At 36.2% G+C, this 23730-nt stretch overlaps 1 protein-coding gene across 2 annotated transcripts; it reads right to left on the reverse strand.

Annotated features, from left to right (window-relative positions):
- Positions 1-1325: 1325 nt before the first annotated feature.
- Positions 1326-3425, reverse strand: TEX47 (testis expressed 47). 2 transcript variants are annotated; one of them, XM_004739684.3, is made up of 2 exons: positions 3277-3425; positions 1326-2518 (listed from the first exon to the last, which is right to left on the reverse strand). In XM_004739684.3, exon 2 carries the CDS (start codon positions 2414-2416, stop codon positions 1655-1657), a length of 762 nt encoding a protein of 253 aa, XP_004739741.1. In that variant the 5' UTR covers positions 2417-2518; positions 3277-3425; the 3' UTR covers positions 1326-1654. The 2 variants fall into 2 exon arrangements, with proteins under 2 accessions (XP_004739741.1, XP_004739740.1); XM_004739683.3 differs by having other exon boundaries at positions 1326-2521.
- Positions 3426-23730: the final 20305 nt, after the last annotated feature.

Consider the following 23730-nt stretch of genomic DNA (forward strand, 5'->3'; position numbering starts at 1 on the left):
AGCACATTGCTGATGAATATGAGGTATTTAGTATTTGCTAAATTGATAAAAACATTTATAAGTTATATACTCTTTTTTAACCAGAAGAATTACTTCATGTTTAATCTAAAATTGTACCCTTTCTGTTACTAAATTTAAATGAACAGAACTTCAAGTGCAGATAAGAGTGAAAAATGCTGTTCTGTCTCTAAATCTATATTACAAAATTTAAAAATAGAAGCAATCTTTCCCAAAATTTGATTCTGATATGGAATAAGTGATGACAAATTATCTGCATGTAACAAATTTGAGTTGTATACTGATATTGCTTTCTTTTTCTCCCGAAGAGACTGAAAATCAAATAATAATAATAAAAAAATGTAAAACTATACACAGTGTTTCTTCTAGGAAATCTGTTTCATGAGATATTGAAATAATTTTGGATAAATATCGCTGAAGTCATCAAGATATTAATACCATTTAATACCATTTAATAGTTACATTACATTATTCTAAATAATTCAAAAGGTAATTGATCCCATGAAAGAAGGGAGAGAACAACTTAAAATAGGTCATGCAGAAATTGCAGGTCATTGTTTTATAGGAAGTAAATTGAAAAAAAAAATAACCAATCTGTATATCTTATGCGGGAGCATTTATAAATATTTTACAAGTGAGCAAGAATCACGTTTTCTGGGTACCCTACTGTATCCCTAACATCTGGCAAATATCTGTCATGTGAAGGGTGCTCAAAAAATGATTTTGCATTAAAAGAATACGGTGCCTTCTGACAACATATTTTCTGGCTGTTTCAGAAAGCTACTGTGTTCTTCAGCTTTTATAATGGCCTCAAAATTCTTAATTATATAGCTCAGAATATATGGGCTTTTCTCTTTTCAAAGTTTAGGTTTTGTGTTCTGAATTCTGGAATCACATAGAGATTATTCCTTCAAGTCTTTCCTACATACTGCTAACTATAATAATGATCATACCATATCATATTTACTTTTACATATACTTGCCTCTAAACTTAGGTTGCAAGCAACTCAATGATGGTATTTTCCCTCCAAATTTTATATTCTGAGAACAAAATGGATTTTCCTGAAATTTGATTCTATGTGGTGGCTGATGATCATTTACTGTGGAAAGAATGAATGAGGGTGCCTGGGTGGCTCAGTTGGTTAGGTGTCTGCCTTCAGCTCAGGTCATGATCCCAGGGTCCTGGGATGGAGCCCTGAATTGGCTCCCTGCTTAGAGGGGAGCCTGCTTCTCCCTCTCCTACTCCCCTGCTTGTGCGTGCACTCTCTCTCTGTCAAATAAATTAGTAAAATCTCAAAGAATGAATGAGAATCTGAATTTGCCCTTTATTATCTACACTTTTCTTAAAAAAATTAAGCCATTTCATCAAAATGATGTTAACATTTGAAAAATTATGAGCTTATTAAAACTCTCCACCTATTAAAATAACATGTTGAACTTAATATCAGAACAAACATTAATTTTAAAGTTCAGCTCAACATGCTCTGCGAAGATTAATATATTACTTTTGTGTATATTGTGGCATTCTGGTCCTTTCTTTTTTAAGAGGAGAGTAACTTTAGAAATTCCTTCCTTTTATTTAAGTAGCATCAATTCCTTGAGAGATCAGACCCCACCCACCACACCTCTCTCAGTCCTAGAAATAAGTCGGAGCAGGCCATATCACCTCGGAATCCAAAGTGACATGTATGGGTTTGTTATATGTGTTTATGAAAGTTTCTGGATCCATGAATTCTTCAGATTTGTATAAGTACTTTATTATTTGTTCTGGGATGAGCAGTTCAGGTGCAAGTTGGTGCAGATTATCTCCCGGTCCTTTAGCACCCACTTTAACTGTCTTTAAAAGATGGAGTGCCAGTTTATGAGTCTGAGTGAGAAATTCTGTGATGACCTCTTCCACGGATTGTGTCTGTGTCACATCATCGAGATACATGACTGGAACTTTTATTACTGAAATATGCCATTGCATGAAGAGCCTGGTTGGGATGTTATGGGACACAACGATAATTCTCATCCCTCGGATAAAGAATTCTGTTTCACTCTTTTGATGACTCAGATAATCTAAAAGAATTCGATAAAGTGTACCGCTGGAGCTCTCAAGGATATGCAGAATAGAAGTAGGATATACCAGCAAAAACCCTGTCACTGTTTCTCCTAGGTGATGTTTTAAAATTGACTGAAACACTTGTTCATAGTAGTCAGCGATATCTTTTTTTTCTGTGTTTGCTGTTAGCTCGGCCACTAGAAACATCCTATGAAGAAGGAATTTCTTTAGCTGTAGTCTTTGTTTCTCCTCCTGAAGATGTAAGAAATTGCCACGTGGAATTTGTGGCATTAGAGGAGATTCCACTGGAAAAGCCCTTTTGTTGGGCTTTCTGATATGGCCTGGGAAAGTCATGATGGACCCTATTTGTTCTTCCAGATGATTCCAGGTTTCAGCCTACCACGATGTTTACATTATCAGGATACCTCTTCAGTGAAGAGGTGAACTGTTTTATTTCTTCTTACCAAAAAAAAAAAAAAAAAAAAAAAAAAAAAAAAAGTCTTATTATTTGTCAAATGCTAGCAAATAGCAGAATCCCTTCCCAGTATTATCAACAATACCATCTTTGAAATAAAAGATAACGTTAAAACCAGATGCAAATTATAGAGATTGTTTAAAAGTTTACAATGAAACAACATTCGCATTGTAGGAAAAAACTGTAATACACTGGTGATGAGGAGAAGGAAGCACGTATTCTAGAGCAAGTTAACTCTGTTTTTGTTTGCATTATTATTTTCTCTTTCATCTTATGCAAAATTTTTTCTCAGCCCCCTTTTTCTGAATCACACATGTGCTCTTATGCACATACGTGTACACGCACACAGGAGTGAATCGCTCACAGTCACGTACCCTAGTTTTGGTTTCACATTAAAATGTATTTTCCTATATGTAATGGTAATTACAGATTGTCCTTGATTTGTCAATTTAAAAAAAGTGATATTTTATGGTAATTTATTTATTTTTTAATTTAACTGGTCAGTAAAAAAAAAAAAAAAAAATCTGGGGAATTCTTACATCCTAATTGGCTTCCTTCATCTTTACTCGGGATACTAGATGTTAATACTGTGGCTTGTCTAGTAACAGTCGATTTTGGGAGTACCTAATTTTGATTCTTTGAGTTTTTTTCCTATCAACAAATGTCAGAAATGACCCTTTGCCTTCCTTTTGTTGTCATTGTGGGTATCAAATAATAAATTCTGTTACTTTGCACTTACTCTTCTTATGAATCTCTTTCTCTTTTCTCCAGGTCATCTTAACCTTTCTTTTCTTCTTCAAGTGCTTCTTGCTTTTTTACCTGTCCTTGAAGTCCCATTTGTCCTCCATCACTTTTCCAACTGCCAGTGTCTTGGGTGCTGCCAGCTGTCCTGAGTATTCTCTTCTCGTTTCCATGGTGCCTAGTGAATCAGTCTGTCTGTGGTCTTAAAGGGCCAGAGTGCACTGGCAAGTGTCATTTCTTCATTTAATGAGGATATCTCAATAGCCATCTCAAACTCTTGGAAGAGGAAATGAGGGTTTCTTTTCTGGAATGGCTTCTTCTTAGCCAGGTGCCATTGTAAGTCAGTCAGACCATGGACCTGAATATCTTCCTAGACATCTTTTATTTATTTATATATTTTTGTCTATAATTTATGGAAGAGGAAACCAAAGCATGCACGCAATTCAAACATGCTTTCAGCAATCCCTACGCTGTCCACCTAGGGTAGAGGGGTATTGATGCATTAATTAAATACTTTAAGGGGTGCCTGGGTGGCTCAGTCATTGGGTGTCTGCCTCTGGCTCAGGTCATGTTCCCAGGGTCCTGGGATTGAGTCCCCCGTCTAGCTCCTTACTCAGCGGGGAGCCTGCTTCTCCCTTTCCCACTCCTCTTGCTAGTGTTCCCTTTCTCACTGTGTCTCTCTCTGTCAAATAAATAAAATCTTTTAAATAAATAAATAAATACTTTAAGAACACATGTCAGATTCCGTGTAATGATGACTGTTTTAAGAAAATTCTTTTATAAGGTTTTCCTAATTTAATGTGAATTTAAGTTAGTTTTTACAATAAAAATTAATAATACCATATCTTAAAATTGCATTCATATGAGTTGTAACCATCACTTAAAAACAAGATGAGAAAACACTGTTATTCAATTTTTTAAAAAGTAAACCTTACAGTACCTCCCCCCTCCCCCCCACCAAGGTTTGTGTTATCCGAACTTATGATGTGGTTTTAATTATATACATTGATGAGTTATCCCAAAAAGTGGAGGCTGAGAGGTGACTTAATGATTCCTTAATTCTGTGGTACATAAAAACTGACTAATTCCTCATGGGATTCACTTCATCACTCCCTGAAATGATATGGTCCTTCCCAAGGCACACAGGAACTTGTCCCTGCCTAGTCCAGTGGTTGTTCTTGGCCTCATTCTCCTTACTGCTTTGCAGACCGTGATAGTGTTGACCATACTTCGATGGCATTCTCTTCTTCCTTGCTTTCTGTGACTCTGGATCTGCCTGAATTTCTTCCAAATCTCTACTGATGGCCTTCGTCAGTTCCCTCTCAAAGCTGAGGCTCTGTGCTCATTGTGCAGATTGCTCATTCTGTCTCTGTGCCCAGGTAGCTTAGTGCCATCTTCTGTGAGGGCAGGTGGCTGGTCCTTGGTGTCAATTGGCCATGGAGACCTCCATGTTGATGCCAGCCATGGACTTGGACTCCTTCTCAATCTAAGGCTCAAGGTGATACCATCAGTTTGTTGGTGTTGACAAAGAAGAAAAAGATTAACATTCCAGCTTATTATTTTTTCTGTACAGAAGACTTCCTGTTATAATTGTAATCCTGTTTATAACTCTTCTCCTTGGATGTACCTCTACCCTTTTCAATTTAAAATGCTACCATTTTAACTATTATTTTCTGTATATTTCCCTTTACAAATACCCCGTTTGTATCTCAGTTACACATTTTTTGCTCATCTTGTAGGCCAACACCCTTGGTCTTATCTTTTCATGTTATCTGCCAACTGTATTCTGTTACTAAGTCTTTTTCCTTTGAAATGTAGCATAGGTTCTTCATTTCATTTTAGTCCTTGCTCTTTATTTGAATTATAATCAGAATCTTCTATCTTCAGTGTTTTTCCACCTCACCTATTCAGCTGAGAGCATGAAACCATAGGACCTGTGACATGTCTGTTTCATAAAGTTTAGGAGATACTTATTTTATGAAGTCTTTCCTGTTTACTTCCCCTCCATAGAATGCTAGGGGAAGGCTCTTCTTTCCTTCCCAAGTCCACAAGATTCCTGGAACTTACTTCCAGGGCACAATTATGGATTGTAACAGAGAAAATGGGGACATGCAGCTGTAAGGTTTGGTAACCTAACAAGGGCTTTGCTCAAAGTTAGTGGAAGACTTTATAGGGCATATCCAGAAGTCTTTTTTATTTTTTTATTTTTATTTTTTTAAAGATTTTATTTATTTATTTGACAGAGAGAAATCACAAGTAGATGGAGAGGCAGGCAGAGAGAGAGAGAAAGGGAAGCAGGCTCCCTGCTGAGCAGAGAGCCCGATGCGGGACTCCATCCCAGGACCCTGAGATCATGACCTGAGCCGAAGGCAGCAGCTTAACCCACTGAGCCACCCAGGCGCCCCAGAAGTCTTTTTTAAATGCAAAATTAAATTAACCTTTTATACAGGGATAAGATTTTCTCCTTTATGAAACCATTCTTACCTAGAGTACAATTTTTCTACGTTTTTGCCCCTACAAAAGGGAGCTCAGCTGTGATTTTTCACTGCTTGTGCACTTATTTCCCTTCTCTTTCATATATCTTGGTTTCTCCAATATAAACCTAATAGAAAAATGGCAGTCTTTCATCATTGTAATTCCCCATGATAACTGTGCAAAAATCACTGAGTCATTTCTTTTTCAAAAGAGTGATTCTCTCTCTTTTTTTTTAATGATCTCTTAATTGGCATTGCCTTGAAAGATTTGAAATTGTCATTTCTGTAAGTTAAAAACTGATCTTGAGAATTTTTATGTTTTAATTTTTTTATTCAAGTATAATTTACGCTGTTAAACTAGTTTCGGGTGTGTAACATAATGATTCAACAATTCTATACGTTTCTCAGTTTCATGCGGTCCCACTGGCTACATTTTAAATCAGTAGTTTCTACCACCATAGATAACAGTTCGACCTCTATCTTCCCCACTATCTTTCCATCTCTTGATGCATGTTTTGTTGTTGGATTCTTGCTTCCACATTCTCGTTGCATTGTCACATCACATTTAAAAACAACTTACTTTTTTTTCTTGCCTTTTATCAACCAGGCTCGTAAGTCAGGAGTCAAGTTTCAAGCAGATAGGAATAGAAACAATGCAGAGTTTGGACAATTTTTTTTTTATTGGCTGATGTATATAATTATAATTGCGCGAGCTCCTTTCCATGGACACTCGGCATTTGAGTTCTCAGATGCCCCAGTCCAGTGTTCCATTGATTATGGGCTAGTTATTCATCTTCAGGTGTCAACTCAAACAGACCTCCTCTATCAGTCCAACGGGGTAAAAAGACTGGGGTTTGTTCTCCACGAGTGATCCGTTAGAGTAGATATCTAAGTTCCAACAACTGACAAGTGGCAGAAGCCAAGTGTAAACCTATAATGCTAATGAGTCTTCTTCCCTATATTCGACCTATCTGCTCTTATTATCTAACTCATCTCACGTAAGTACACAACATGTATTTGGAAATTGTGTCAAACATGCACCTTAATATTTACCACATACTTCCTGCCCTGATTTGATTTTCTGGAATCAAATGTTTCTAAAAAACGAACTTCTAGTGTCCTTTGTCTTTGTAAGGCAAAAAGAAAGGATTAAAAAGATTAAATACCATTAATTGATTATTTACCATGTGCCCTACACTAGATGCTTATACACATATTAATTAATTTAAGATTCACCACAGCCCTATAAAGTTGACAGAGGTTTGGGCATGATTATGGAAGGGGAAACTAAGGCACAAGGTATATAAGTGCTTTACACGGTTCATACATGCTCTCAGCAACCTTCCTACTCTGGTTACCTAGGGTAAAGAAGAGATAAATTATTCCCTCTCAATATCCATGCCCACAGGGCCATTCTTTGCTTCTCTATGACAGGACAATTTTTCTGGAAATAGAGGCTACCTTGTGGTTTGGATAAAGGAAATTGAAAAGTCTTACCTCATACCTATAATTCAACAAAATTGATTTACTGTCTTTATTCCCTCATTCATCTCAGGTTTATCTACACCTTTGGTGTACCAGGTAATATCAGGGGCATTGTATGAAACACAAAATGAAAAACAGATGGTCTCTAATTTCAGGAGTTTAGGGTCCAGTGAGGGGTGTTGAGATGTCCATGAAAGACTACAGGGCAGGGGAAAACTTCATAAATATAATGTGAATGCTGATCAGTGCTTTAGAAGCCCTGAGGTGGAAAGGGTGGCTTTTTGGGGAAGCTTAATGAAAGAGCTTTTATTTGGGCATGGTCTTTAGGGGAACAGAGCTAGGAAGTGGTTTTATGAATGTTTCTTGAATTCATTTCTCTAGAATGGGTCCAGTTGAAATGTCCATTTCATTTTTTTTTTTAAAGATTTTTATTTATCTATTTGACAGAGACCACAAGTAGGCAGACAGGCAGGCAGAGAGGAGGAAGCAGGCTCCCCGCTGTGCAGAGAGCCTGACATGGGGCTGGATCGCAGGACCCGGAGACCATGACCCGAGCCAAAGGCAGAGGCCCTAACCCACTGAGACACCCAGGCGCCCCACCACCCATTTCATTTTAAGGAAGAACAGGCTGGCAGTGGTGATTCAAACGCTGGCTGTCTATTAGGATCATCTGGTGGAGATGAAGCCAGCCCCTGGTTCTTAATTAATTAGAAAAGAACTCTAGCCTATGTGTTTGTGAAAGCTTCTCCAGGTGATTATAAGTATAGCCCAGAGTAGTAGTGATGGCTCAGGCTGAGGGTGAGCCAGGGAGAGACAAGAGGAAGAAGAAACAGGAAGTTGGAGCTAGTTTGTGGAGGACTTGGATGCTGTGCTCAGAGGTACGAGTTTTACTCTGTGGGTGGTAGGGAATCACTGGGATTGTCTGAGTGCCTGTAATCATAACTGTGTTTTCGAAAGTTGCCTGTTGTGATGGGCAGAGGAGTTAGGGATGGACAATCCTGGAGGCAACCAGAACACTTTGAAGAATTCTGCCACTGGGGAATGAGTGCTCTTATCTTCCACCGGTCGAGGAGCAAACTGATTCAGCTTTTCTAGAAAGTAATTTGGTGATCTGGATCACGAGCTTACAAATTTCATACTATAAGCAATACCTCTTCTGGGTATTAGAAATGAAAGAAAGAAAAGAAGAAATAAAGAAACAAAATAATTGACAAATGTTTTATTATAAAGATCGTTATTATAGGGATTAACGGAGAATTTGGAAAAATTGAATAGGTATATTAATTATGGAATACTGTGATGTCCTAAAATCATATCTGAAGGATATTTTAAATGCACAGAAAACAGTTATTCTCAAAGTAAGTAATATAATAAACAAAGTTATGTATAATATGTGGCTCCCATTTTACTTTAAAAGCGATAATACAAACCAGAGAGAAATCTAGCCAAATGTTAAAATTGGTGGAATTTAGGGGGTGCTTTGAGTGGTTCAGTCAGTTAAGCATTAGACTCCTGGTTTCTGCTCAGGTCATGACCTCAGGGTTGTGAGATTGAGCTCCAAATTAGGCTTTGTGCCAGGCATGGAGCTTACTTAAGATTCTCTCCCTCTCCATCTTCTCCACCCTGCACAACCACCCCCCACCCCACTAATGCTCTCTTTTTCTCTTTCTTTAAAAAAAAAAATGGTAGAATTTGGTGTTGATACTCATTTTGCCTTTTTAAAACATTTCTAAGCATGTCTATATTATTTTTCTATTCAGAAAAAAAATTTTTAAAAACCCAACAGGTTTTGGGTTTGGTAAAAGGTAATACATGTGTTGCTCTGTTTGTGGTCTGGGCTAGTCTAGTTTGCGAGCCTGCCAATGGGTAGAACTTATTAAATGGCAGCTGTTGGACCAAGGTGAACAAAGGAGGATCAGGGATGTCTAGGCTTAGTGATTGAGAGCAAGAATAGGAAGACCTAGAGTTGGAAAATGGAGCTGTTATCGAGACACGGTTTAGGAGCTTCAGTTCAGAAAAACCCTTCATGATGTAAGACCATCTTTGCATGACTAGCCTAAATCCTACCACTGAGAAAAAGGTGGGTCTTTGAAGAGTCTGGCAGTTGCTAAGACCAAGAAATATACGCGAGTCATCACGGAGGTAGATAGAATTTGGTTAACTGGATGTGTGAGGTGAGCTGTGGAAAGACTGAAAGATGACTTGTGGATTTGAATGTCACTACCTGGGAGGACTTAGATTTTTAAACTATAGATGGAGGATGGCGGGAAAAGCCCAGATTTGGAAAGAAAAACGAGACAGGGGCACATGGGTGGCTCAGTGGGTTAAGCCTCTGCCTTCGGCTCAGGTCATGGTCTCAGGATCCTGGGATCAAGCCCCACTTTGGAGTCTCTGCTCAGCAGGGAGCCTGCTTCTCTCTCTCTCTCTCTCTCCCTGCCTCTCTGCCTACTCGTGAACCCTGTCTGTCAAATAAAAAAACAAATAAATAAATCTTAAACAAACAAACAAACAAACAAAAAACCCTTTGAGAACAGAGCTGACATTCTAGTATTGGCAATTACAAGTTTCCCAGAGACTTTAAAAAAAAAAAAAAAAAAAAAGATTCAGGAAAATGATCGAGGGAAGCCAGGGAGCATTCATTGAGTTGAGTCAATATGGAATAAGTGGTTAAGGAGTAGACTCCCTCCTCCAAAACATTTGGCAGTAAGAAGAATGAAAGCACTCTGATAGTAAATTATAGAGGAGGAAGATTATAGGGCAATTATCCTATAGCAATCCTAGGTTTTTCTCTATTAAAAACTAGCATACTATGTTGTTGTTGTGGTCGTCTTTGTTGTTGTTTTTGTTGTTTTCTCTCAACTGCCATTGTGTCCAACCAGGAAGGTGAAGTCTGAAAATGGAATGCTCTATTATAAGCTTTGAAAATATTTTTAAGATCGTCAGTTCTCAACAGAGATTTTGGAGACAACAAATAACACTGAAGTCTGAGTTGTGTTTATTTTTCCTCTTGTATCAGATGTATTTTGTGCTGCCTTGGCACACAGAGGTGCTCTAAAGACACATTAGTTACGAATGCCCTGCTTACACATTATGTCATGTGATACAAACACAACTCAATCTTAATTTAGTTTTTCATGACTTTAAACGTTTTTGAGTTATAATAGCAAAGTTGCCTTACACATACACCAGTGATTACAGTTAGAGTAGTAGCTTCCTAATGTCAGTGCAGGCGTCTGCTTTGGTTCACATAATCTGTTGTGCTAAAACACATCAGTAAGCTAGGATCTATTTGAGTGCTTGCTTTTTTTTTTTTTTTGTTTAATTTTGATCAATGCGCTGTACGGAATGGAGAAAATTGAACTCAAGGAAGTTTAGAGTTGGAAGGAAACCGGACGCTACTGACAAACATAACATACTCCTTTTCCGGTTAAGGAGAACCTGGCACCAAGAGGCCAGTTTCTGTTGCAGCCCTCAAGTTGCTTACCTGATATCAAGGTTGATAAAAACACGTCCATGAAATACTGAAACAATGAGATGATATTTCTTATGAGATTACTTTTCAGGAAAGGTGTTGGATGTTTCATTAAGTAAAGTGGGGCTAGAGGTATTCAAAAAGCAGTTACAGGAACCTGAATTTGGGGATGCTTGAGCTATTTTTACACAGGGAAGTAATAGGATGGGTGCCAGGTTGAGTGGTTTTAATAACTATATTCAGGACGTTTGGGAAGGCACAATTTTAGAGTCAGAAGTGCTGACTAAAATATGGTTGCATCCCATATATGCAATGAAGATTTAGGCTAGAATTTAAAACTTTGGAACTTTTATTTCTTTTTGAGTCAAGAGTAATGTTAATCCAAGTGTAAGTAACTATATCATTGTTACTTCATATATCCAGAGCCGCAATAGGTAAGAACAAGATAGTGAAGTTTTTTTAAAGATTGGCTATGTCCTAAGTATCTAAAACAGATTTTCCTTTATTTATCCAAGTCTTTATTATCTTGCAACCTTTCCAGACTATATTAAATTTAAAGCCCCTTTGCCCATTTTCATTCAGGGCAATTCCATATGTCTTCAGAAGCCACACCCACTAACAGTAGTAGTTGTGCACATGTGATTCTAAATACCATTGTTGGAATATATGTCACTTTTTTGTGAAGTGAACTATAGAGAATGAGCATATATTGGGGTACCTGTGTCATTTGGGAGGATAAATATCCAGGGTCTACAGTAGCATCACAGTGGGGAAGTGTTGACATCTGGTCCTCCTGCATCAGTCTTCAGTGCTGGCATCTGCTGGAGATGCATGAATGCCTTTCTGGTCCATGCCTCATCTATCACCCTAGTTCCTTGTCTCTTTGACAGGCACCTCTCAGCTACATACCTACTACTGTCAGCCTCATCGAAAAATCTTTTTGCCATGAATACTTATTCCAGGAGAGTTCCTAGGCAAAGCTATCTTGGACTCTGTGCCTTCATGTGCTGAAATATGGACAAATGATCATTTTGTCCCTCTTTAAAACTTGAGAGGTTCTATGCATCACATTTGATGAGATTACAGCTGAAGAAAGAAGGTCTTAACTTCTAACCCAATGATCTAGTTAGTAGAATTATGATTTCTGGGTGAATATTTTATATTCATGTAAAACTTTTCACTTTTCCATGGGCTAAACCATTTCTATTCTTTAGTTGTGTTATACTTAGAAAAATTCAGTTACTGATAACACAAGGTGAATAAAAGCATAACTATAAAGGCAAAATTCTCCAACACAAATAGAAAGCTTCGGGGTCAAAAATTAAGGTCATTTGGATCACCCATTCCTTAGAATTATCAACTTTTAGCCAAACAACTTGAGTATTGATTATATTTGTTGTAATACATTCATTTGTTATTATAATTTTTTATAAGGACAAACTGAAAGAGGCCACACTTTTTTTAGTTATGGTTTGATGGGAAGGATAATCTTGTTTTTATCATAAACAGAGCAGAAAGTATAATATAGCTTTCATATCTTTTTTGGAAAGAAATTTTAGGAAATCTTTTTATAAGGTAGAGAAATGGCATGGCCTAACCATTGCTTGATGGTTAAAATCTCTAATATACTGCACAAAATATTGTACTTAACTACCATGTACCCATATTCAGAATCTCTCATTTGTGTTCCTGTGTGCATGTGTCTATGTATGTGTAACTTTTCAATGATAAGACGTGCAGCAGTTAAAAAAAAAAAAAAAAGGGAGGTGGGCATACTTAGAAGCTTCAGCTCTTGATTAAAGACTTATTTTGAGTCCAGGCTCACAGGGGTTTACCAGAGGTGGAGGCCAATGGTGTGACTTGGGCTCAATAACTCATTTTTGGTTGTTAGAAATTTGCTTCCAGTGATGTATTTGAGAACCAGGCTAGTCTTACATGTTTTATAAGGTCATTCTGTAAGACCTATGCCTCATTAAAGGAGGAAAATTCTTCTTGGTCATGATGTTATTAGAACCCAAGTGCTGGTCTCTGGCTTAGTGCATATCCTCTTTGCCTTCAATGAGTGTTTTCTTTGTGCATTAGAAAATTAAAAATCTGTAGGTTTTTTTTGAAGACAACTTTACACTTATAACCTGTACTTGAAAAAGCTGATCTCTAGAATGAATGAAATATTTTCAGGGAAAACTAAAGCATAGTCATGCTATACAACATTTAAAGAATTACCAGGTTGTGATTGCAAGACTCTTTGACTACTTAATTTGTCTTAAGTGGCATAAATTTACTATTATATTTTACAGTTAAGCCATTTATTTTTTTATAAAGATTTTTATTTATTTATTTGACACAGAGAGAGAGAGATCACAAGTAGGCAGAGAGGCAGGTAGAGAGAGAGAGGGAGAAGCAGGCTCCCCGCCAAGGAGAGAGCCCGATGCAGGGCTCAATCCCAGGACCCCGAGATCCTGACCCGAGCCGAAGGCAGAGGCTTAACCCACTGAGCCACCCAGGTGCCCCAAGCCATTTCTATTTAATGAAATATAAAGGCAGGCAATGAAAGGAACAAAAAGAAGTTTATCTTATGAAAAGTAAAGGAAGAAGAGATTTCTGTTGGCAGGGTGACGGTAAAGTGGAATAAAATTCAACACAACAGTTCAGGGAGCTGGGCTACATCTTGAAGGCTCTGTGTTACATGAATAGAACAGAGGGATCCCTCTGAATACTTCATCACATCTGAGGTGAGTGAGTGTTGCTGCAATAGTATCTGGGAAATGCATTCAGTGCTTCTGAAGCCAGCATCTATTCATCTTAAATTAATCATTCTTGACCCAGTGCTGGATGCCAGTGTCTTGCTATTCATGGCTCAGATAAAACCAGAGCCCTCCTAGATCGATGAGAGCTCTATGATGTGAATGCTCTCCAGCTGCAACTCTTTGGTAGGATGATGGACTGCTTTTTAGATTTTTCAGCATTATTTTGGGATGGAGAAACAGTAAATACTTGTTTTTAAAATAAATCCTTGACCACATTTAAGACTATTTCACCTTTTTTTGTTCTTGGCTGGGGAAAAGTAAGGCATGCTAATTATTAGGCAACATTTTTTTTTTCTCCTTCACTATTATATTCTCTCATCAATAGAGTTCCAATAACTTAAATGAAAAAGGCTCCGTGAAAGTGCTCAACTCTCTGAGTGTTGGGACCCTGCCGTCAAGGCAAGCGACAAGGTGAAGGGCACCATCACAGCTTTGATGGAGCTGACCCCAGATGCCCATGACACCACGTCGCAGACTGAGCAACTGAGCTTGTGCTTAAATACACACTCTTAATTTTATTCTAAAAGGTGAATGAATGGAGGAATGGAAGAATGGAAGGAAGGGAAGGAGGAGGGGAAGAAAGAAAGAGGGAAAGAAAGAAAGAAAAGGAAAGAAAGAAAGAAAGAAAGAAAAAATATAGGGACGCCTGGGTGGCTCAGTGGGTTAAGCCGCTGCCTTCGGCTCGGGTCATGATCCAGGGTCCTGGGATCGAGTCCCGAATCGGGCTCTCTGCTCAGCAGGGAGCCTGCTTCCCTCTCTCTCTTTCTCTGCCTGCCTCTCTGTCTACTTGTGATTTCTCTCTGTCAAATAAATAAATAAAATATTTAAAAAAAAAGAAAGAAAAAATATACAAATATAACATTCTTAAAGTAGAACTCATTTCCTAGGTTTTATCAGTAAATGTTATATTAACAACTTGCCTGGGGTAGAAGGTAGAGTTGCAAGAAGATGATGACGTCTCTGTGTCCCAGAACTGAATGGTTTACCAATAATTTAACCTTCTTTTCATTCCTGCTTTGTGTCTCCAAGACACATGTGCATTCGCACACAGTTGTCAGAAGAAAGACTTCGGACATTGTCACCACTAGCTGTGAGAGACGCAAAACTCAATCAAATGTTGTGTAATATAAATAAGAATTGTGGCCCTAATGGAAGGAAAGGAAGTAAAAAAAAAAATTCAGGACTGAATGAAACAGTTACTGAACATGTTGGATTTATCATTATGGGATCTAGGTAGTGGGATGAAAGTTACTCAACTTAAAAATTAGGTAAGGATACAAATAAATTTGGAATATAGGCTATGGACTTTCAAAGGTTTTGAATTCAACCCTCATTAAGTTATGAAGTCTCTGTTATAGAGTATGAGTAGGGCTTACGGTGACCCTTAGTGGCACTGAAAAAAATCCAGTCAGCAACTTGGTTGAAATCCTTGATCAGCCTATATAACTTCAACTGCCTGAGAAGGGAACATCAGAGCTGTTTGTAGGGCTATCTTTGAACTCTTTATGGATAAAAATCTTTTAACCTTGGGAGGTTTATAATTTACAGTGAAAATGTTTAAGAAAATTAAATGTTTAGTAGTAATACTTTTGGTGTTAAGGGATCTATCTGTGCATACTTGGGATTTTAAGGATTTCTAATATCTAAGAGAATATGTCCTACCAAGTAATAAGATGGCCTTTTAATTCCATCTTAAGATGTATAATTGAGTAATTAATTTAGATTTTTAGATTGATTTACTTTAAGATAAAGTCTTACCAAGTTGTGTATAATACAGGAACATTAAGATTTTATGCATGCATCAGCAATCTACTGTTATCTTTCTACCTACCTACCCAACATAATTCAGTTTGTTGGATTAGCATTTTTTCAAGGAACTGCCTTTAAAATAAAGAATTTTTAAATTGGGCCAGTGATCAGTTAAAATCTCCCCCTAAGGTACTATTAAAATACCCTAGACTAATAATTTATAAACTGGTGATAAGAACTTAAGGCTGGGTTAGGTTTCTTGAATTTTCAACTTCATTAATTTAATACTAAGCTTTAAAACCAAAGTAAACCTGGGTGCCTGGGTGGCTCAGTGGGTTAAGCTGCTGCCTTCGGCTCGGGTAATGATCTCAGGGTCCTGGGATCGAGTCCCGCATTGGGCTCTCTGCTCAGCGGGGAGCCTGCTTCCTCCTCTCTCTCTCTCTGCCTGCCTCTCTGCCTACTTGTGGTGTCTCTCTGTCAAATAAATAAATAAATAATCTTAAAAAAAAAAAAAAAAGTAAACCTATGAATGGTCTTTTCAATGTGTAAAAGCTTCTCTCTCAAGGACACAGAAATACTTTTTAGTGACATTGATTTATCTCGCCCCTTATCTGAATGTGAGGAGATAGTAGTCAACACTCAGTTGAGAACAAATGCCCCCTATACAGGTTTCTCAGCCTCTCAGCCAATTGCTCCCTCTGGCAGTGGAAGGTTGCGGTCTTTAATAGTGGTGATCAGCCCCACATCTCAGAGACCAAGGCTAAACCAGTCTGGATCAACCTGAGAAATGGCTTGCATGCAGCCCAGGTATCCACTCCTTTTATTATTTTATATAATGCAGGTGTATACATTTTTTAATAGAAAATTTAGAAGGCAAAAATAACTTCAACGTTAATCCAGAAAAATTAATAGTGATGTATATTTGTGATTCTCTTCTGTAATTGCAGTTGCATGTCGGTATATGCTTAGTTTAACATGTAATGAGTTTTATTTAAGATGATGGTGTTCACATACCCTCATACACACACACACTTTTTTCACCTTGTACTTTCCACCTTGATTTTACCTCTTAATGATATTTTATGAAAACCTTTTGGTGTTAATAATATATAAGTACTAAACACATAAGTACTAAAAGTATATGAAATGTATACCACAAATATTGTATAAAAGTATATAAAAACCATAAAATAGTATAAATAAAACATAAAGCTACAGAAGTATGTTTAATGGCTGCATAGATTCTAATGTTCAGATGCATTTAAAAAAATTTTTTAATTTTTATTTATTTATTTATTTGACAGAGAGATCACAAGTAGACAGAGAGGCAGGCAGAGAGAAGGGAGAAGCAGGCCCCCTGCTGAGAAGAGAGCCTGATACGGGGCTTGATCCCAGGACCCTGAGATCATGACCTGAGCTGAAGGCAGAAGCTTAACCTACTGAGCCACCCAGGTGCCCCCAGATGCATTTTTTAACCAGTCCCTACTCTTGAGCGTCCTTAAACATTTTTGAATCTCCATTTGTATTAATTTATTGCACATTTTCATTAAGATAATTCTAGGTGTGAAATATCGAGCAAACTGATTATGTGTTTTGTAAGGGGTGAGACACATATTGTCAAGTGTGCCCCAGTTGATGACCAGGAGTTCCTTAGTAGTTAAATTTTGAATTGACTCAAAACCAAATATAAGAAAGAAATCAGTAACTTTTGAGATAAACGACAAACCTATCAAAATTAGAATGCCACATCTCAGAAGATTAAAAAAAAAAAAAACCCTAGTATTAATTTATTACCAGAAACAGAAGGTGTAAGATGCTTTTGTATTAAATTCTGAGCAAATTCAGCACAGGCTCTGACATTAGGTAAGGGCTTTGCATTGGGGTTGTCAGAAATACCAGGCTGAAAATTTTTGATGACTGTATCAGGGAACAATATCTTTTGGTGATCCATTCTCGTATCCCGGGAAGATGTCTCACTCATTCTTCACTGCTGCCATTATAGTAGCCTCTTCCAGAGTAACTGAAATCAGGTAGGAGTGATACAGATAAGGAGTGATTTCCTTAATGAAAATAGATTTCATAGCCAATAATCTATCCCTATGAATCTAAGGAAAAAATAACTTTCATTCATTTCAAGGAATGAATGAAATTTATCCATTCCAAAATTTTAGTTTTTCCTACACAATTTCCAGTAATATTGTATCCACTGCCTACATTAAAAATAATTGTGTACCTCACACCCATTAGGATGGCTACTATTAAAAAAAAAAAAGCGAAAAAACAAACAACCTATTCAGATACTCATTTTTTAAATCAGATTGTTTGCTGTTTTCATGTTGAGTTGTAGGAGTTCTTTATATATTTTGGATATTAACCCTTTATTGGATATATAATTTCCAAATATCTTCTTCCATCTAGAAGGTTGCCTTTTTTGTTTCCTGTTTTGTTAATGGTTTCCTTTGCTGTGCAAAAGTTTTTCAGTTCGATGTAGGTATTCAGTTGTTCAGTTTTCCTTTGTGTTGTCTTTGCATGAGAAGACAGATTCCTCCTTCCAAAAATGGTGCTAAGATGTCCAAGAGTTTACTGTCTGTAATTTTTGAAGGAGTTTATGGTTTCGGGTCTTACATTCAGCTCTTTTATCTATCTTGAGTTTACTTTTGTGTATGGTCTAAGAAAGTTGTCTAGTTTCATTCTTTTTCATGGAGCTGTCTGGTTTTTCAGCAATACTTATTAAAGAGGTTGTATTTTCCTTAATGTATATTTTCCCCTCTTCTGTCCTAGATTAATTGGGTTAATATAAGTGGTGAGTTTATTTCTGGACTTTTTATTCTCTTTTATTGATCTATGTTTCTGTTTTTGTGCCAGTACCATCCTGTTTTGATTACTGCAGCTTTGTGGTTTAGTTTGAAATCTTAGAGTGTGATATTTCCAGCTTTTGTCTTCTTTCTTTTTTTTTTTTTAAGATTTTATTTATTTATTTGACAGATAGAGATCACAAGTAGACAGAGAGGCAGGCAGAGAGAGAGGAGGAAGCAGGTTCCCCACTGAGCAGAGAGTCCAACGCGGGGCTCGATCCCAGGACCCTGGGATCATGACCTGAGCCGAAGGCAGAGGCTTTAACCACTGAGCCACCCACACGCCCCTGTCTTATTTCTTAAGATTGCTTTGGTTATTTGGAATTGGAATCTTTTGGGGTTGAATACAAATTTTGGGATTATTTGTTTCGCTTCTGTATAAAATTGTGGGATTGCAATTAATATGTAGATTGCTTTGGATATCTTTCCAAAGAATACATACAGATGGCAAACAGATTCTTAAAAAGGTGTTGAACAACATTAATCATCAAACCAAAACCACAATAAGATGTCACTTCATACTTGTACAATAACTAGTATCAAAAAGACAATAAATAACAAGTATTGGCAAGGATATAGCGAAAAGGGAACCCTTGTGCACTGTTGATGGGAATGTAAATTGGGACAACCCTTATGGAAATCAGTATAGAGCTAAAATTAAAAATAGAAATACCATATGATCCAGTAATTCAATTTCTGAGTATTCTCAGTGAAGAGGAATTTAGGAGAATGAGTAAAAGAGTGAAGGGGAATTAAGAGGTACAAACTTCCAGTTATCAAATAAATAAATCATGGAGATATAAAGTACAGCATAGAGAATATAGCCAATAATACTATAATAACTTTGCTAACAGTTGGTAACTACACTTAGTGGTAAACATTTTGTAATAACATATAAATATTAAGGCACTTTGTTGTACACCTGAAACTATTATTGTATGTCACCTACAAATAAAATTGTTTGTAAAAAATTTGTAAAAAATTAGAACAACCAACAAACAAAAAAAGCAGCAATGTATTTGGCAAAGATGTAGAGAAACTTGAACACTTGTGTACTGTTTCTGGAATCGTAAAATGATGCAACCATTAGAGAAAACAGTATGGAGGTTCCTCAAAATTAAAAATACAACTGTCATATGAACCAGCAATCCCACTTCTGGGATATATATATATATATATATATATATATATATATCCAAAATAATTGAAAGCAAGTTCTCAAAGAGATATTTGCCCACCCATGTTCATAATAGCATTATTCACAACACTCAAGATGTAAAAGCAATACAAATGTACATATACAGATGAAATGATAAACAAAATGTGGTTTATACATATAATGGAATGTTACTGAGTCTTGAAAAAGAAGACAATCCTGACAGTGTGGCAACCGGGATGAGTCTTGAGGGCTTTATGCTAAGTGAAAGAAGCTGTTCACAAAGGACATATACTATATGATTCGACTTGTGACTTATCTAAAGTAGTAAATTCAGAGAAATAGAATGTCAGTTACCAAGGGCTCAGGGGAGGGAGGAGCTGAGGGGAGTTCTTGTTTAATGGGTATAGCACTTCAGTTTTGCAGGATGAAAGTCCTGGAGATTGGTTGCACAACAATGGGAATATAGGTAATAATGAAAAATGGTTAGAATGATAAATGTTATGTTAAGTGTTTCTTAACACAATAAAAGGAATGGTGAATTATAGGTAATGTGAATTATATCTCAATTTAAAAAACCTGAACATAAGTCTCCCACAACTGTTATCATGGAGAAATTTTTAAAGTGTATCTAATTCCCCATGTGCAAAGTTTAAAAATATTTTTTAAATGTCATTTTAAAAATTTATTGTATTTCCTGAACTAGACTAAGTAAAGTCCCTAACACAGCCTTTTTACACAAGGTCAATTTTTAAAGTGTTTTTGATATAAAAATTTTCCCCTTTATCAACGCCATCTATATTACTTTGTAGAAATTCAATACACCAAAAATATATCTTGGACAAAATGTACGCATAGGAAATAAGCTTATTGTGTTAAATACCAGAAACCCAATACAGTTTTCTAAGTGAAAAGCTTTCCTTTTTTAGACTACAAATTAGACATATTCTCAGGAACCACATGAACTTATGCACTTTCTTGTCTACACAACACTTCATCTTTAAAAGATGCTAAAAGAGTTGTATAATTTTTATGACTATGTTCTTTAAGACCCTGATCAAAAGTCCTACATGTATCCTTATGTGGGTTTCTATATGCCGAATAGAGATAGTGAACTGGCACGGGTTTTACACTGTCTACTCCTTGACATGCATGGCTAATGGGTGGATAACACTAAAAAAGAAGAGAAAACAAAAAAAAAGATAGGAGACCTTTTTGGATCTGTGAAGATTTTCATTTGATGGAAAGGTGTGCAGAATTGATATTTATAGTACTTGCTTTTGGTACTAATATTTTACATACTCTGCTCTTGGATATTGGCTAATACCATAGAGCTAAGTTTTGTATTTGGGAAACTTTGTCAAAAGAGTATATCATGTTTCTTTTAAAAAATAGTATCTATACTCTTAGAGAGGTTTACTAAAATCAGTTTTTATATAAAATATACACTAAGTTATTATCTAACCAGATTGAATAATACATGGAAGAATATAGAATTCATAGAACAATATGTTATTTTAATTCTTTCATGACTCTGTTACAGAAAAAATTTTATTCTGAAGTACTGAGTTTGTTGTGTGACCTTCCTGGTTATGCATGTTTTTTAATGTTTCTATATGTGTAAGTGTGTGTCTGTGTGTATAATGTGTTTGTTTTTGTATGTATTTTTATGTTTGTAGAGGTAATCAGTCTTTTATTGCTCTCTCTCTCACATACACGTTAATGACAATAGCACTTGCTTCTTTCCTCCCTATGAGATTATGACAAGGTGAAATCCAAGCAGCTTCATTCATTGAAAGTGAAAGGATTTTATGTGAATATAATTTTGGATTCAGATCTTGTCTCTATTTTTTATTAAAACTAGATCCTTAAGCTATGAGTTAAATCTCTTAGACAATTTTCCACTTTTTAAAATGGCAATGAATATAACTGGGTATAACATGGGTGGCCATGTCTGCTTAGAATTGTTGTATGGAGCAAAACATAATGTTAAGTGCCTAGTGTTATGTTGGATATCCAATAAAAGCTATGTTTTTTTTGGATTGTTACAGATTTCAGTTTTATTTCCCCTTGCTTTCCTTCATGTTGCAAAACAAGACTGTCTGGTTCTTAAATGTAGAAAGATGAGGAAAAAATTTGGGTAATTACCTGTTTTTTTCAGCCTCTACTTTTAGCGGAATGCATTCTGGTTATCTAGCTGGAAATTAAACTTGTCCTGAAAGTTTCTGGGTTAAATATATAAATATAAATATAAATATAAATATAAATATAAATAAATACATACATACAAACATACATGTAACATTTAAAATGTTATTTTACTGTATTCCCTTATCTGAATAAAATCCCTTAATGTAGCCATTTTTACACAGGGCAATTTCTTCCTATTTTAATATAAACTCATTTTTCTTTAGCAGTTTATGCTACCACATTATTCTGTAGAAATTCAGCATAACAGAATATAACTTGGATAAAATCTAAGCATAGAAAATTCATTTACTGTATTAAATACCAGAAAACCCAGTACAGGAAAGAGTACAGTATAAACTCTTTCCTTTTTAGACTGTAAGTGAAAAATATTGTCAGGATACATTATTAATATAGATATTAATAAAATTGATTCATTATATGGTCATGAATTTATAATTTATATGTAAATATATAAATTACTGGTATTTATGTATACTGTATAACAGTGTATTATCATATTACATGTTATATGTATTTTATGTCATACATGGTATATAGTATACACAACACATATATTGTATGTTATACCCAGTTATATTCATTAAATTATATAATAATATATAACCATACAAATATAATGTATTTATATTTGTGTGTGTGTGTGTGTATATATATATATATATATTTTTTTTTTTTTAACAATCTGAAATTTACAGATAACTCCTAGAGGCCACTGCTCAGTACATGAGAATGTGAGCTTCTGCATCTAGAGCTAGCAACTGTGAGTTACATCTTTTACATATTTAGAATTTCCCTGACTTTCTCATCCAGGAAATCCAAGATAATCTATTTTAAGGTCTATTAATGGGTAAATTTAATTACATCTGTGGAGCACGTGGGTGGCTCAGTTGGTTAGGCCTCTGACTCTTGATTTCAGCTCAGGTCATGATCTCGGGCTCATGAGATTGAGCCCTGTGGTTAGGCTCCATGCTCAGCATGGGGTCTTCTTGAGACTCTGTCCCTCCCTCTGCCTCTTACCCCACTTACACTCACTCACTTGCTCTCTCAAAATAAACTATTTTTTTAAAAAAATAATTACATCTATGAAGTTCCTTTTGCCATACAGTGTAACATAGACACAAATATGACACAAGTCATAAGGGCATGGTCATTTGGCGAGGAGTGTTGGGAAGAGGCTCATTTTGCCTATCCTGGAAGATAATTTAAAGCTTTTTAAATGTCTTAAATCTTCATCAAATTTTAGTTTATTCATTTTTTTTTTACTTATCTCAGTATGGACTCTTAGATTCCTCTTTTATTCTTTATTACTTTATTATCTGTTACCATCCTACATTTGACTATAGGAACCTTGCAAGCTGGCTATTGGATACTTTTGACCTCTTCCCCTCCTTCTTTGTACACTTTCTTGCTTTCTGGCAAAATAGATGTTTCATCTTGTGCTTTGCCTGTCCCAGCCCCGCTATATGTTCTTTCTCCAAAGAGCCCTAATTTCTTTTAGTTGAGAATGATATTTAGAAGTTAGTATCTGGCTACTGGGTTGCTGTTAAGGTGGATCTGATCCAAGTTCCTTCTCAGTGGACAATTTATACAACATACATACACACATACATGCCGTGATATCTCTGTATTTCTGTAAACTAAAAACCATCAGTTCCCGCTGATACCTCCAGTTCGAGCTAAAAGTATTTAGTTTTTTTCTCTTTCCATGTTTGTAACCCATTTAACAGCAAGAAACCTGGTGCCGTCTTCCATGCAGATCGCTTCTTCACCATGCTTGAGTTTCATTATTCCCTACAGAGCTACCTTCTTCATAGGTGACTAGTGCTACCCCACCTTATGTCTTGATGACTGAATTGTCTCCATAAAGGGAGTGTGAGGAGAAGATTATTAGGGACATTTTTGTTGTTGTTGTTAAAAACACTTTTTTAAATTATAATTGCTTTTTCAAAAAGAAACCTTTGTTTTAGAGGTTTACAGAAAAATTACAGAGGTAGTGCAGAGAGTTCTGGTATATCCCACACCCAATTTACCTGTTGCTAAGATGTTGCATGAGTATGATGTCTTTGTCACACCTAATGAGCCAACTTTGACGCACTTTTATCTAATAAAGCCCACCCTTGATTAACATTTCTAGTAACATTTTTAAAGGGGAGAAAAGGATTTTACCCATGTATCTTCAGTTTACCCTATATCTTCACTGCAATTTCTCCCACAGGATTCAATTGTTATTCAACTAGAAGAAC

Source organism: Mustela putorius, unplaced genomic scaffold (assembly GCF_011764305.1).
Source record: "Mustela putorius furo isolate JIRA1106 unplaced genomic scaffold, ASM1176430v1.1 tig00003845_pilon_pilon_pilon, whole genome shotgun sequence".
NCBI classification, from domain to species: Eukaryota; Metazoa; Chordata; class Mammalia; order Carnivora; family Mustelidae; genus Mustela; species Mustela putorius.

Excerpts from the sequence above, each read along its gene's own strand:
- TEX47 (XM_004739684.3), bottom strand. The coding sequence starts at position 2,416 with ATGACTTTCCCAGGCCATATCAGAAAGCCCAACAAAAGGGCTTTTCCA.